General features: G+C 50.6%; 7 protein-coding genes across 7 annotated transcripts; 2 read left to right on the forward strand and 5 right to left on the reverse strand.

The window, feature by feature from the left end:
• Positions 1-180: 180 nt before the first annotated feature.
• POX_a00598 (uncharacterized protein) lies at positions 181-684 on the reverse strand (the record flags this gene model as incomplete). The annotated part of the gene is made up of 1 exon (XM_050109537.1): positions 181-684. The coding sequence occupies one exon, from the start codon at positions 682-684 to the stop codon at positions 181-183; it is 504 nt and encodes a 167-aa protein (XP_049973305.1).
• Positions 685-2200: 1516 nt separating this feature from the next.
• On the reverse strand, positions 2201-3739 carry POX_a00599 (uncharacterized protein; the record flags this gene model as incomplete). The annotated part of the gene is made up of 3 exons (XM_050109538.1): positions 2201-2981; positions 3064-3493; positions 3568-3739. The coding sequence occupies 3 exons, from the start codon at positions 3737-3739 to the stop codon at positions 2201-2203; spliced, it is 1383 nt and encodes a 460-aa protein (XP_049973306.1).
• Positions 3740-4575: 836 nt separating this feature from the next.
• POX_a00600 (Peptidoglycan deacetylase) lies at positions 4576-5614 on the reverse strand (the record flags this gene model as incomplete). Its single annotated transcript, XM_050109539.1, has 3 exons — positions 4576-4714; positions 4778-5459; positions 5509-5614. The coding sequence occupies 3 exons, from the start codon at positions 5612-5614 to the stop codon at positions 4576-4578; spliced, it is 927 nt and encodes a 308-aa protein (XP_049973307.1).
• Positions 5615-6159: 545 nt separating this feature from the next.
• POX_a00601 (Amidase) lies at positions 6160-7882 on the forward strand (the record flags this gene model as incomplete). The annotated part of the gene is made up of 3 exons (XM_050109540.1): positions 6160-6188; positions 6251-6873; positions 6933-7882. The coding sequence occupies 3 exons, from the start codon at positions 6160-6162 to the stop codon at positions 7880-7882; spliced, it is 1602 nt and encodes a 533-aa protein (XP_049973308.1).
• Positions 7883-8175: 293 nt separating this feature from the next.
• Positions 8176-9157, reverse strand: POX_a00602 (uncharacterized protein; the record flags this gene model as incomplete). The annotated part of the gene is made up of 3 exons (XM_050109541.1): positions 8176-8471; positions 8547-9002; positions 9091-9157. The coding sequence occupies 3 exons, from the start codon at positions 9155-9157 to the stop codon at positions 8176-8178; spliced, it is 819 nt and encodes a 272-aa protein (XP_049973309.1).
• A 299-nt stretch (positions 9158-9456) lies between these two features.
• POX_a00603 (uncharacterized protein) lies at positions 9457-12201 on the forward strand (the record flags this gene model as incomplete). Its single annotated transcript, XM_050109542.1, has 6 exons — positions 9457-9568; positions 9641-10063; positions 10121-10402; positions 10463-11453; positions 11508-11923; positions 11981-12201. The coding sequence occupies 6 exons, from the start codon at positions 9457-9459 to the stop codon at positions 12199-12201; spliced, it is 2445 nt and encodes an 814-aa protein (XP_049973310.1).
• A 680-nt stretch (positions 12202-12881) lies between these two features.
• Positions 12882-14431, reverse strand: POX_a00604 (uncharacterized protein; the record flags this gene model as incomplete). The annotated part of the gene is made up of 2 exons (XM_050109543.1): positions 12882-13060; positions 13432-14431. The coding sequence occupies 2 exons, from the start codon at positions 14429-14431 to the stop codon at positions 12882-12884; spliced, it is 1179 nt and encodes a 392-aa protein (XP_049973311.1).
• Between the last annotated feature and the right edge of the window lie 15 nt (positions 14432-14446).

Consider the following 14446-nt stretch of genomic DNA (forward strand, 5'->3'; position numbering starts at 1 on the left):
GTATTGGCAGAAGGGGCATAGGAAGTAAGGACCCAGTTTGGGTCCAAATTGAGTCGTGAATCTGGCACGGTTTCAAACGAAAGATGACGGCATATGTTTGCCTTTCCCTCATCCCCTCCCCCCCGGTCTTATCCTCCCTTTGTGGACTTTCAAGGTGAATAAGAACCTTTTTTTTTCAACTCATCGGTGCGCTTGCAGACAACCGCGGATGATGGTCAAAACGGCAATCACCGTGCTGGCAATCATGAGGAATCGAAGTGGCGGGAGAATTGAGTGGGCCAAGTCCCAGGCGGATTGGGTCTCGGCAACCTGATCCATGGCTGCGATCCAATCCTGAAGCAGTGCCGTCGAGGGACTGATGTCGTCGAGTTGGGTAGGAGAGCTTTTGGTGGATTTGACGGGATGATGGTCCGAATCTTTGGCTAGGAAGCCTGCTTCTCGCATGGCAGCCAGTTGTTCGGCGATGTGCTCGTCGTCCGGAATAGATTCGGACAGAAAGTAGGATCCGTGGACAGGTTTATCTTGGTGGAGAGGAGCGTTGCTGGGGGCGTCTGCGCCGATGAATGCAGGGTTGGCATCCAGTTCGCGACTGGCAACGTTCTCCCGCGTTGACGGTGGGGGAATGGATGCCGATGTGACCAGGCTGGTGAGAGCCAGCAGAAGACAGACTCGTGATAGGATCATCTTGGACGATAGAGCGAATGCGAATACGATGGATGATAGGATATACGGAATGGTCGGAGAGGGATCCTGGTTGTACCTTGTCTGGACGGGATAGAAGATCATCCAACACTTTTGAATTGGAGCAAAGGAAGATTCACACGGTGCTCATCAGACCCGGGAGATACCCCTTGTACATATAGGCCCCAAACTCAAAGGATGCTCGTTATCGCATCGACCCAGACCACAAAAGTCTTCATGAGCAAAAGACCTGTGAACCGGTTATCCTTGGCTGAGATCAACCCAGCCTTTGAGTCGATGCCCTCGTCTTGGCTCGACCACCATTCAAGGCATGTGGATGACTGATTGGGAGCGGCGTGGGTGTAGCCGAGGGTGGAGCTCGGAGATAACCAGACGGATCGAGTGGAGGCGAACGATGAGTGGGTAGAGGCGAGTCATCATCATTCCAGACACCTCCACTCTTCAAGTCGGCCACGGTGATGGCATACGTAGTAGATGACAAATGGCGGATCCACCCATCAAGGTTAAAATGGAAGAGAGAGAGAGAGAATAAACTACACTGCCTCGTCCGCAGGGCGCAGTTCGTTGCGCACTCCCGTAGTGGAGATCAATCGAGAATACACCTGAACTTTGCAGCTCGACGCACTCGGTTGCTGCATCCATTCCGACTATTCCTGGTTATTTCAATGATTATACAGTGCCCATCATCTGTGTGGTCGAGTGCGGAATTCCTGCGAGGTTTCTCAGCTGTCTTGGCACTGAGCTGTTCCGCCCATGAATCATTGAAGTTCCGGAAATTGCAGTTGACCAGTTCCATGTCTAGGCGGGTTAGGAATGTCGACATAGTACGTAGATGTATGCCTCTGGAATCTTTCAGTGGTGCGATTAGCTCACGCGTTGGGCTTGGAATAAGCGATCGTGGGGGAGCACTTGCAGGATCTCGAAGACCTCGATAAAGTCACAAATCGCCCTGTAGAGCAAAGACGGACGGCCAAGCTTCCCTCGCGAGGAGAGCGGATCTCGAACGTTCGCCAAGCTAACCCACTCTATATTGTCCGGAGGGTTGAACTATCACGAGTGTGTGGAAGGATTCTTGAGCCAAGGTTGGCGCCTAGACATCTCCCCACTGAAAATTTCATCCGCTCGAAAATAGCCTAAACCAAGCCCCCCCCTGGGACACGCGGCGGTACACCAGGTCTAAGATGGGCGTGCATTGATTATATAGATCCATGCACTAAGTTGGCTGCGAGGCTGACGCACCCTCTTTATGCCATATAAGGTGGCCTAGTTGGATTACCGTCGGAGCCGATAGCCCTGGAGTGGGCCTAACATTGAGAAAGCTTCAAATCGGCGTCAAAATATTTTTTTGGGTTCTTTGACCCACTCATACGGAGCCCGAGAAAGGCTGGAACATCAATTGAGAGACAAAATGAGGAGGCCGTAGAGCATAGGAAACGATGTGCGGTCGAGTTTGCCCATCTTTCCACCTTCTTTTCTTTTTTACCCAACTGTACCACTATTATCGGCACACGAAAAATGCCGATGAAATTGACCCGTCCGCGTATGCCTGGTTGATCTGCACAATCACTCCGTATGTTCCACCCACGGTCATAAAAGCCCCCAGCAAGATCAGAACCACATGACCGACGTACATGACTTTCTGCAGGAATGTCCCTGTGCGATAATCACTATAACTATACAGCCAGAGCCAGCCAGGGAGACTGATGGCCAGCGGTGCGAAGCACAACGCACCCACGAGAGCCAATACGTAGGTGAAAATGGGAATGGCGCAAGCCAGGAGGAATGAGATGGCGGCCATACCAACAGTGCAGCTGAGCCACGTACCCCAATGAACAATCGTGTTGGCCTGTAGATGACGTGAATTGCGCAAGATCCGGACAAAAAGATACTTCGCTGCCACATGGACGTAGAGGCAGCCGCTGATGACGAGGCCAGGCAGGGCGATGCCATAAGCGACGCGCTTGACGGTGGGTCCTGCACTTCCGAGAGAAGGCGAGGCAATCCAGCGTCCACACCAGGCGTAGATGACCAGACTGAAGGTGAGGTACGAGGCGGTCACCAGGCTCATACTAAGGTACACAGCCTTGGGGTAGTCTTTGGGCTTCCGCATCTCGGAGATGACGGGCAAAAAGGCCGAAGTGGCGGCGCTGGAGACGAAGATGGTCGCGGCGGCCGTGATTCCGGTGGTGAAGCTGGGATTGCCGATGACTCGATACCCAAAATCATAATCGCCAGTCTTTGGTGCCGCTGCGGGCCGATCTCGGGTTGTGACGCCGATTCTGGACAGGCATTAGTCTCGAGGTCCTGTAATGTCAAGGGAAATTCCGTCGTGGGTCATGGGGGGAGGGATGGGAAGCTCACACAATAATGAACACGGCGATGTACACGCTCGCGAACCCAACCCAGGTCAACCACCCAATGTGCGAAAACTTCCGAACACTCGCGAATCCAGCAATGATGATCGTCGCGATGAAGCTAAACCACACCGTACACATAGCGTGACCCGAGAGTGCATTGAACGCTGTCGACACCCCGATAATACCGGACGCAGCCACGATCACGTAGCTCACGGTGAATAAGACACCCACAATTTCCTTGATGATCGGCCCTCCCACGACCTGAGCCATGTCCGCAATGGAGTGGCAGCCCGGGTGACGGTTGCGAAAATTTCCTTGGACAATGGCACAGTACGTATTTAAAAGAGTCCATCCGACCACATTGATCGCACCTGGTAAGGCTCCCAGTTGGTACATCAACGAGGGGATGGAAAGAACACCGGTCGCGAAGATGACTAGACGTTTGAAAAAACTAAGTGATTTTGATCCCGCTGGTATGCCTAGATGTCAGGTATAGAATGAAACTCACTTTTCAAAAAGATGATGCCCGCACGTATCCAGCTCACGGTGCGAAAGTCTATATGACCTTCGCCCCTCTTGAAGACTTCATTCACGTCTTCAACTTCAGCCTTTTCCATCTCAGGTCGCGCTGCATTGTCACAACTAGGTGCTGCCTTGATATCATCGTGAGAGGCAGACATCTTGGTAGCAATTGATGGAAGTGATGAGGATATCCCGACAGGCCAATGGGCGGCCACACTATCCTTCAATGGGAGAAGCTCGTCGTCCTGAGCCCAAGATCAAATGAAGAGATGCGGCGCTGCGGTGAGAATTATATAGCGAGGAGGAAATATCCGTTCGCAAAAACAAGACCTTATCTCATCCTTCGAACTCTATTCGGTCCTGGTCTCCGTGAATGTCCTAGGATCGGTCACGATTGAGGTCACCCCCTGGGTCTGGAGCACCCTGGACGTTGTCATCGGCGGGATTAGGAGAAGATAGAGAGAACATTTAGGTGACTCCACTCTGATCTCTCCCCCGCAAACTAACATATTTCTGCGATAACAAGGCTGAAGATCAATTTGAGTGGTGCTTAGTGTGGGCGACAGGGCGGGCGTTTGGAGTAAGATCGCTTGCCAGGCGGAGTTGGGGTCAGTCCGTTGGAGTTACTTTCTGGGAGTGATAACGGGGATTTGGGGTCGAAGGGGCTATGATGAGGTTCAGCTGACGAAAGGGTAGATATCAGAAAAGCGGTCCGCGTAGATTTGAGGCAGGTGACATGGATGGCAGTGAGCATTTGGAGTCGAACGGGTTGGAGACGTCTTAGCAGACCAGGAAATAGACAAAAGATAGCGAAGGTTTTTCAAATTTTGGAGTTGTATATGCTGGCGATTTGGAGAAATAGGGGGGACGAATACGAGTGCACGTGTTTGGAGCCAAAAATTCGGGAAGCTAGAGGGGGTCGTTGAACAAAATATGTGTTTCACATTGACCGGCCTATAACATTATTCAATTGGGAAACGCTCGAATGAGCACACTACTTCTTGAGCATCTGACCAACGGGCGCAGGCATCAAAGCGCCCTCCGGGACAGGGTTCTTCTTCTTGAACTCGTCACAAACTTGCTCCATTGTCACGAATTCAACGCCCTCGTGCTTCTTGAAATGCTCAATGAGGCTTTTGTGCGAATTGTCAGCGGCAGATCAGATGTCAATACGGTAGATAAGTTCCTTGACTTACCGCTCATGCATCAAAAGGACATGTGGTCTTCCCGACACATCCGGATGAATAGTAATTGGAAAAATAAACTCGTCATACTCGCGGTAGAAATAGTCAAAGTGATCGCGCCAGATGTCCTCCACGTCTCGGGCGTTGACAAAGCCATGACTGTTCGGGGCGTTCTTGATGAACATCATGGGTGGCAGATCATCAATGTACCAATTGGATGGGATCTCCACCAGACCAGTCTGCGTGCCGTGCTCCAGTGGCTTCATCCAGGTTTCTGCCTTTTGAGTGTAGTCAATCTTGGTCCACGTGTCACCTGCACGAAGATAGTACGCCTGACAATCCTCGTGACTCATGCTGTGATCATATTCAATGCCGTAGTCAAGGAGTAATTGGGCGCCTTCTTTGCTGGTCTCCCACCAAGGCGCGACACTTCCCCGTGGTGGTTTACCGGTGAACTCAGTCAGCATGCGATATGTCTTGTCTAGGACATCCCGCTGCTGCTCAATAGTCATGTCTGTTGGGTTTTCATGCGAATAACCGTGCAGTCCAATTTCATGCCCCGCATCGCGGACTGCTGCCATGTCTTCGGGAAAGGTCTCCAGTGAATGACCAGGAATGAACCATGTTGTCTTGATCTGATACTTGTCAAAGAGCTTTAGAAGCCTTCGTGTACCCACAGTCCCAGCCCAGTATCCTGAAATATTGTTAGGATAATTGCCGCTCAGTACGCTAAACTCACTCACCTCGGCTAATGTCGTTTGTCGAATCTTCACCCCCATAGGAACCGAGCCAACCGGCAACAGCATCGACGTCAACACCGTAGGTGATCAATACTCTCTTGGGGGCCATTGTGTAGCTGTTTCCAGAGTTCTTGAGAAACTTTGCAGAGGCTTCCCGTGGACAACGCAAGAATGTGCTTTAGTATGATTTTCGATGCGGGGGAAAAGATAAGAGGAGATATGGGCCCCTCTTTCGGAGCCGTCGGAGTTGCGGTTTTGGCCAGTCAGGTTGTTGTTGGCCGGTGGCACCACAAAAATCACGATTCTGTTTTGATCCGATGGAGCACTGATAAGATCAATATAGACTCAATGAGAGGCTGGCGATAGCACTCCTTGCAACCTTATTTGTGCAAATCGCAGCGGTAGACTCAACACCTCGTGCGGGTCTCTGCGATTTGGGGTCATTTGGAGTCGAATCCAAGACACTGAATCGGAGCTGCACTGGCGGGTGCATTAGTTGACGATCATATTACACATTTTGTGCTCTTCTTTTGGGGTATGAATAATTAAAGGATTGTTTTCTTCTCCCTTACATCCCTTAAAAACTCAAACCCTGAGTATCTAAGATCATCTTGGACTTTCATTTGACAAAGTTAACATCAGAGATCACGCACCATGTCCGTTCTGTTTACCAGCATCTCGGAGTAAGGAACATCTCCGCAAAACCCACATTGTGTTGAAAGATCGCTCATTCGACTCTGTCTAGCAACAATCCAGTCAAGCCGGGGGATGCGGAGGACCTCATCGCCCCTTTAGGGCTAACGATCGATCCCTCCGAGTCCGACGATTTTCACACTCTTCTCGCTGCCCTTCATGACTGCGCCGAGGGAGTGGCCTCTCTTCCAGATTACCAGCCCACATCTGATCAAGCCAGATATCCTCGTGAGAACATTCGTCGCCCAAGTCAAAAAGAGCAAGTCTATGGCCAAGCATGGGCCCACAGATTCTTGATCCGAGGAAACCCCCAAGGCGGTGCTCTGGCGGGCAAGTCTTTTAGTCTTAAAGATGTGATCGCAGTGGCGGGCGTTCCTCAATTAATGGGTAGTGATATCATTCCATCATGGACACCCACGTCAGATGCGACGGTGGTGACGCGCATTCTGCACGCTGGGGCTGATATCCAGGGAACATCGACGTGTGAGAATTACTGTCACTCGACTTCGTCTTTTACAAGTGCACAAGGCACGGTTGAAAACCCTCATGCTCCTGGTTATTCCGCAGGAGGGAGCACCTCGGGGGGTGCGGCCCTTGTTGCCGGGGATGTGGTCGATCTCACTATTGGAGGTGATCAGGGTGGCAGTATCCGTGTGCCAGCGTCATTTTGCGGCTGTAAGTTATCTTTTGTAATACGACACCTTTCTCCTCTTGATTGTCTGACAAAGCAAAAGGTGTCGGGCTTAAGCCTACACATGGACGTGTTCCATTCACCGGTATCAGCAGTGGCGATGCTATCAACGATCACGCTGGACCCTTGGCGAGAACTGTTCTCGATGCTGCCATTTGCCTCGATGTCATCGGTGGCTACGATGGCATTGACGACCGGTCTCTCGGCAGCCCTGCGCCGGGATCGACGACTTTTGCCGCAAATTTGCGACAAAGCTCCCAGAATCTAGAAGGAGTTCGAGTCGGTATATTAAAAGAAGGATTTGATCATAGCTTTGTCAGCCCCAGTGTCAGACACTCAGTCTTGACGGCCGCCAAAAAGTTTCAAGAGTTCGGTGCCTCTATTGAGGAGGTATCTCTACCAGATCACCTAAACGGACCCGCGATCTGGACCATCCAGCAACGAATGGCTGGAGCTCAAACCCTCCTGGGCCTCAATACCGGGCGCAGGGGCTTAGGTATGACAGAGATGGAATCTGCACGGTTGCCGTGGTCCGATGACCGTTTCCAGCGTGCTTTCCCTTCAACAAAAAACGTTTTGATCAATGGGCTGTACCTGATGCGCAACTTTCCTGGACTTTATGGCAAGGCTATCAATGTCGGACGACAGATCAGTGACAAGTTCGAGGCGCTATTCAGAGAATTCGATGTGCTCGTCATGCCGACAACTCCAATTGTGGCTCCCAAGAATGGCGCCCGGGGTCTTCCTCTAGATTCATTGAAGCCAAGCATGGGTTTGACGATCAACACAGCCATTTTCAATGTAACCGGTCATCCGGCCATATCCATACCCATTGGATATGCTCCGGCTTTAGAGGATGTCGAGACCATGCTTCCAGTTGGCATGCAATTAGTTGGAGGGCTGTGGAAAGAGGAGAAGATTCTTCGGCTGGCACACATTTGGGAGACCAAACATGATTGGAAGAAGATGCAATTTTCAACGCACACGAATTAGACAGGAGAGATTGGGAGTATTGAAAATAAAGAATATTTTTGTTTGTCAAACTGGAATGCGGAGGCCGGTTCGGGATTGATACTGCTGTAACTCACCACTGGCCCAATGGAAACACCGGTATTAATATCTCGATTACCTACTGAGTCAACACGTTGAAACCTGTTGTCATCCAAAATGATCAAAACATGCTATGATAGTGTAGTTCGCCAGTGCTGTTTGCTTGTTTCTTGGTGGTATTGAAACCTTCAACCATGCTGGGTTCCTCCATCGAGTCCTCAATATATAAATGTCTCTCAAACTGTAATATATCCACCGTCTACTACAAGGGCATGCCCTTGAACAAAGGAGGCTTGACTCGAACACAAAAATAGGGCGGCATCCGCAACTTCTGCGGGCTTACCCATTCTTCGCATCGGGGCGATTTGCGCCGCAGGCGTGACTGTCTCGCGAATTTCAGCCTTCGCCATGATCAAAGGCGTTTCAATGACCCCTGGGCACACGCAATTCACCCTGATACCATCTTGAGAATAGTCGATAGCGTCAGCACGGGTCATACCAATGATAGCTGATTTTGAAGCACAGTATGCGGCTGAATGAGAACCCAAGTCAGCATTACCATGTGACAAGGAGAAACACCGAGTACTGCAGCAGATGATGTACTCACGGGCACCTGGCCGACCGACAATCCCCAACTGACTGGCGATATTGACAATGGCGCCTCTTTGCGCGGGTCTTTCGGGATCATGACTAGGCAGAGCGTCTTGTTTGATCATTTGTCTAAGTTGAGCCCGTGATGCCAGCCAGCAGCCACGGTAGTTGATATTGTTGACACGGTCAAACTCATCGAGGCTCATTTCAGCCGATCGTACCGGTTGTCCAAGCACTCCAGCACAATTGACAGCATAGTCAACACGACCAAATTTCCGAACAGTGTGTTGTATCCAGAAATCTGCAAATTGGGCGTCGGCGATATTCCCAGGATGAGCAAAGAGCTGGATGCGAGGATATTTTGCAGTAATCGCGTCCTTGGTTTGCTGTAATGTAGCTTCGTTCACATCCGTGATGGCAATACGTTCGCACCCAGAAGCTGCAAAAGCTTTTGCAACGGCTGCGCCGATGCCTATTCAAACCGAGTCACAAAGAGGTCGATGACATGCGTGCATCTTTACGAGGTCACGCTCCATGCTTGCTTGATACTTAAGACTTACCAGTTCCGCCTGCGCCGGTCACAACCGCGACACCAGGAAAAAGCGTTCTAATTAAAGTCAAAGACATATTTTCATAGCACCAGAAGCAGCGCAGTGAGTACAGTTGAAGTTTCTCCAAGGTTCGTATCTTGTGCTTGCGATCTTTGCCAAACTGGAGCTTGACCAAAAGGTACTCCGTCCGTTGCTTTCCTCTCCACTCTGGACCATGTCTTATCCTTGCTGATAAGCAAGTGTAGGTGGGGTTGTTGGAGTCACCGCTTGGCATTTGGAGTCATTTTCCACTCGCCGAAGCGGCTCCTCCTCAACTTTCTCCCCAGATGCCCACTTTTCCCCCCCTCCCTTTCTCCAAAGGCCTCGGAGTCATTCATGGCATCTCCATCGCCCCAGAGGACTGGCCGCGGCGTGAAAGCGCGCATCTGTAACCATTGTGGCCGCGCCTTTCGTCGGACGGAACATTTGGAGCGCCATGTTCGAACTCGTAAGCTCAGTCTTGGGGTTGGAGTCGTGAGGCCTCCAAGAATCAGACGACTGACCAGATCACACGTGCTAGATACCAAAGAGAAACCGTTCATCTGCTTCTGTGGGGCAGCGTTTACTAGACGCGACCTGTTGAAGCGCCATAATCGCATCTCCCACGAGGATGGACTGATATCCCCCGATTCCCAGCCACCCTCTGCGGTGAAGGCCGCACATCAAGCGCCGCCGCGCGTTGCCCCTGCAGCTGCAGCTGTCCCGCCGCAATATGATGCAGCAAGCCGCTCGGCCGTCGCAATATCTGGCCCACCAACCTCACACCAGTGGACAGGGCCGCAAAATGGACCCCCTGCATACCTGCCTCAGAACCAAGCCGGGAATGTGCTGGGGGCTGGGGTTCCGAACCTCAGTCCTATACCAGCAGGACACCCGGCAATGCATGATCCGGCCATGCTCCAAGCTGCCCAACTGCTCATCCCCGGCGAATATCAGGCGACGTGTAAGAGTCTGGATTTAGTCCCTCGACCAAGTCAGCACTGTTACTGACTTAGTTTAGCAATTCCGTATCTTCCGGAGGATCTCAACCATTTTCAAGAGTTTACTCATTTCCTGGACTCGATTGGATTGCCGGCCGAGTGGCTTCCTAGCGATGGAGAAACGAATCAAATGCAAGCAGAGTCCGGACTGGATGACATGCACAAAACAGTACAGCCATCTCAAGAACAGTCTAGGTCACGGCGTGGTGCGGGAGAGGAGGCCAGAGGAGACTCTCCTTTCCGTTCATGGTTGCCGTCAGTCCCTCGAGGGGATCAAAGCTTAGGCACTCTGTCCGACTCGGGTAAAATGCCCCTGCCATTCATTTCAAACAAAACGATTTAGACATATTGACTCAAAGCAGAACCCCCGCAGGCCTTGAAATCTTCTCGATTCAATGTCTCAGAAGACCAACGGTTCCGACTCGCAGCAGCCCTTGAAAACTTCAGAAACGTCATTCCGGATTTCACTCTGCCATCCCGCCATACCTTGACAAGATACTTGACTTCGTACTTTGAAGGATTTCACCCTCATATTCCATTTATTCATGTACCAACCTTTAGGTTTAATGAGTGCTCCCCAGAAATGATTCTTGCAATCATGACCATTGGTGCTCAGTATCGGTTCGAGCATCGAAATGCGGAGAAGCTCTTCCATGCTTCCAAGACTGTTCTCTATGAGCGCATGTCTCGAGACTCTCGCATTGGCGGGTATGCAGCGCCTCTCAATAACTCACAATATTCCGTCGATGCCCAGGCGCCTATCGGAGCATCAATCAATCGATCGAGGCATATGGAGGTTATTCGTTGTCTACTTCTGCTCATGAGCTACGCTACGTGGGAACGAGCAGGGCTTGTCCAGGAAGCCTTTCAAATCCAGGCTCAGCTGGTTCAGCACATTCGGGATGCGGGTTTGACTGAACCGTACTCCGACCCTCGAACGATGTCGGATTGGTACGAGTGGGCAGAGCTAGAGTCTGTTCGAAGGACAAAACTTATCTCATTTTGTTTTATTCACATCCACAGCATTGCGTACAATGTTTACCCATCACTCAGAAGCAGCGAAATTCATATGCGTCTGCCTTGCTCCACCAAAGAATGGACGGCAAACAATGCTGTTGAATGGGAAGCTGCTCAGCGAGACCGCGGACCCCAGCAGTTGTTCTTCCAGGACGCGTTGACATTACTACTCCAAAAGTCACGATCAGCGGTACCATTGGAACCGATTCCTGCGCCCTTGGGAAACTATATGCTTCTCCACGGTTTGCTTCAAAGGATCCACATCGTCAGCGAACTATCGTTACCGAATGGTAATCATACAACCACCCTTCCAACCGAAGAATTAAATAAGATTGAGTATGCATCCCTGATATCTTTTGCTAGTGTCTACATAGCTAATGAAAATTTCAGGCGAGCTCTCCGTTCTTGGACGTCCGTGTGGCAGCAAGCTCCAGAGTCAAGCCTGGATCCTCATAATGCTAATGGACCCATTCCTTTTACATCGAGCGCCTTGCTTGGCTTGGCATATGTGCGCCTTTCACTGAACCTTGGGCCTTATCGGCATCTTGAAACACGAGAGCCTGCGACCATTGCGGCAGGTCTGTGTCGCTCTCCGAAGCCGGAAAGAAGCTATCGCCTCATACCCGCTCTTATCTATTCCGCCCATGCGCTCAGTATACCAGTCCGTCTTGGTATCGATCACATTGCACGCAGCCAGGCCTTCTTCTGGAGTGTCAGGCATTCTCTTGCAAGTCTCGAATGTGCCGTCCTTCTCAGCAAGTGGCTTTTCACTCTGGCAGACGCGGCGCCCGATCAAGCTTTGAGTGGTAAGTGTTCGATAAGGCTTTGACTATGAAACTTGACGTTTCTGACTGATTTGCCAGAAAACGAGAGCCGTATTCTCCGATGGACGCAATGCATTGTCGAGGAGGCATTCTCGTCAGTCGACTTGGAAGACGAGTCAGAAGCCCCCCCAAACCTTGAGCCTGCTGCACTGGGCATGGCCGTGCTCAGGCTGTGGGTCCGTTTGTTCAAACGAAATACCCAATGGCCATTTATCAATGTACTCGGTCAAAGCCTGGAGCAGTACATGGCAATGATTTAATTCGATTCATGTTCACGACTTTTCTAAAGACTTGTACGTACTGATAAGAGATTGACGATTTTTGATGACTGGTGGAATTTGAATTTTCCCACATTGACTTTGTATTCCTTGATATTCATTCTTTTCTTTATGAGGTCCACGCGGCAGAAACCAGAAATCATTGTCCCCTTATTGTTTTCTATGATCAAATCAATTTTCACTGTGATGTGTGTCTACACAACATGAGCTGTTCACCCAGCTTCCCACATTCGAGAATAGCAATGACCTGCACCGCAATGAAAATTCAAAATAACATTAATCAAGTAAACTGTCTGAGGGGGTGTGATTGATATGCGCAACATTGCCACTTCGTTGTCTCAGAAAGATATGATCGCCATGCGAGAGGTCCTCCTGTGTTTCTGAAGATGTTGAACCCCCTCGGAAGTTTTCACTTCCCGATGTTTCTGCCCCTTTGGCTGAAGAAGGATTGTCAGAAGGTGAGTATGTAGAGTGCCGCCAGTATGAAGGGAGAGGCGAACATGGCATAGGCTTGCATTTATTTGACCTTTGCACCTCACTTCTGCCAACACTTCTCACGATTAAACTTGGGCCACAACTCACGCCGTCGTCGGACAGATCAATCAAGGGCATTTCCTGCCGATTTGGAGGGCTTTCCGACGAAGGAAGAGTAACCGATGGCGTCAGCGAGTTGAGCTGGCCAAGAGAGAGCCCTTCAAGTGCGAGAGCACCCACAGGTGGTAGGACACACCCGCAGGAGTGAGAGTGTGCTGGGCAGCACCTAAAACCAAAGCATTGAGTGCCACAGCATGGTTGAGTCGCCACACACTTTTCAGTGCGAACAGATTATGGATGAGACGAGCTGACAAAATACAGCAGTCAGATGCCAGTTGGCTCTAATTTCGAGAAGAGGAGCGTCGATTACTCATTGGGTAGGTGCTTACCGATGACATTTCAGTGGGCATACATGTCCACAGTCAAGGTTCGGTCTGCAGAGAAGTTTGCAGTTGTTTTTCGCGCTGTTCCAGTCTTGAATCGCTGCAAGTTTTGATCATGCCGAGTCAGAAGATTTGACAATCTTTATTACGAGCTGATGCCAGACAGAAGAATGATGCTTACTTTTCATCACCGTAGTCACACCATGTCTGCACGTCACGGGTATCCCGAATCCAATTTGAGGCCTTCCATCAGCAGGAGACTTCAAAATTGAGATGATCCTCCGCCACAGCTTACTCGAACCTGCCAGATGAGCGGCATTGCCCAGCATGTAAAGGCCGCGCCTGGCTCGGGACAAGGCAAGGCAAACTCTGTTATCAATCCCTAGAAAGCCAATTCCGTCGGACTGGCTGCTTCTGCTCCTCACAAGAGAAAAAATGACAACATCATTCTCCTCGCCCTGGTACGAATCTACGGTCGCGGCCGTGGAGAGACAGCTTCTTGTGTTTTCATTTTCCAGCAACATTTTGAGGATCTTCTTTCGCTGGCCATTGTAGAAAGTCAAGATCGTAATGTTTTGGCTCGATGTTCCGGAAGCACAGAGGAAGACAAAAAGCTCGAACACCATCAGAGCTTCTATCTCGTTGACTTCGGATGTCAGGTTGTCATTCACCTCGGGCCATGAGTGCGTGAAGAAAAAGAGTTTGAGATTCCCCATTCCTGGTACAGGCTTGATAAGTGAGACCGTGTGATGGTCATGGAGCTCTTCATAAATCGGCGTCAGAAGTTGGCGAATTTCTGGAGCCATGCGCCGTTGCTCTTGCAGCATCACAAAAGGGAAATTGTTTTGTATGAGACGTTCAAACATCGATACATCCGGGTAAAACGGCTCCCCGGCAAGTTCATGCAAGGCAAAACTCTCTTTGAGCTGTTTGTGGTCACCAACAAGAATCGAATGCTGCAGGGATTCAAAACAGGCAGCCGCAACGGACGCTTCGATTACCTCGGCTGCTTCTTCGATCAAGACCACACGAAGCTCCATGGCGGAGGTCAAGCCACGGTACTTTGATAGTCCCGTCGTTGTCATACCAATCAGCTTGGCGGTTCTTAGTATTGCGCAGTCGCGTTCCAGCTTTCCAGTCTGCAATAACTTGCTTGTCACCAAGTAGGCTTTGGCTCTGTCGCGAAAATCTCCATGAAGTCGCTTAAGGAGTCTCGCATGAAGCTCCTTGTATACTGCACCGCGGTCTTCACGAGGTATCTCCCACATGTCGCGAAGCTCCAAATATTTCTCCATGACCTCGCTAGAGAC

Source organism: Penicillium oxalicum, chromosome I (genome assembly GCF_001723175.1).
Source record: "Penicillium oxalicum strain HP7-1 chromosome I, whole genome shotgun sequence".
In the NCBI taxonomy this organism is placed as follows: Eukaryota; Fungi; Ascomycota; class Eurotiomycetes; order Eurotiales; family Aspergillaceae; genus Penicillium; species Penicillium oxalicum.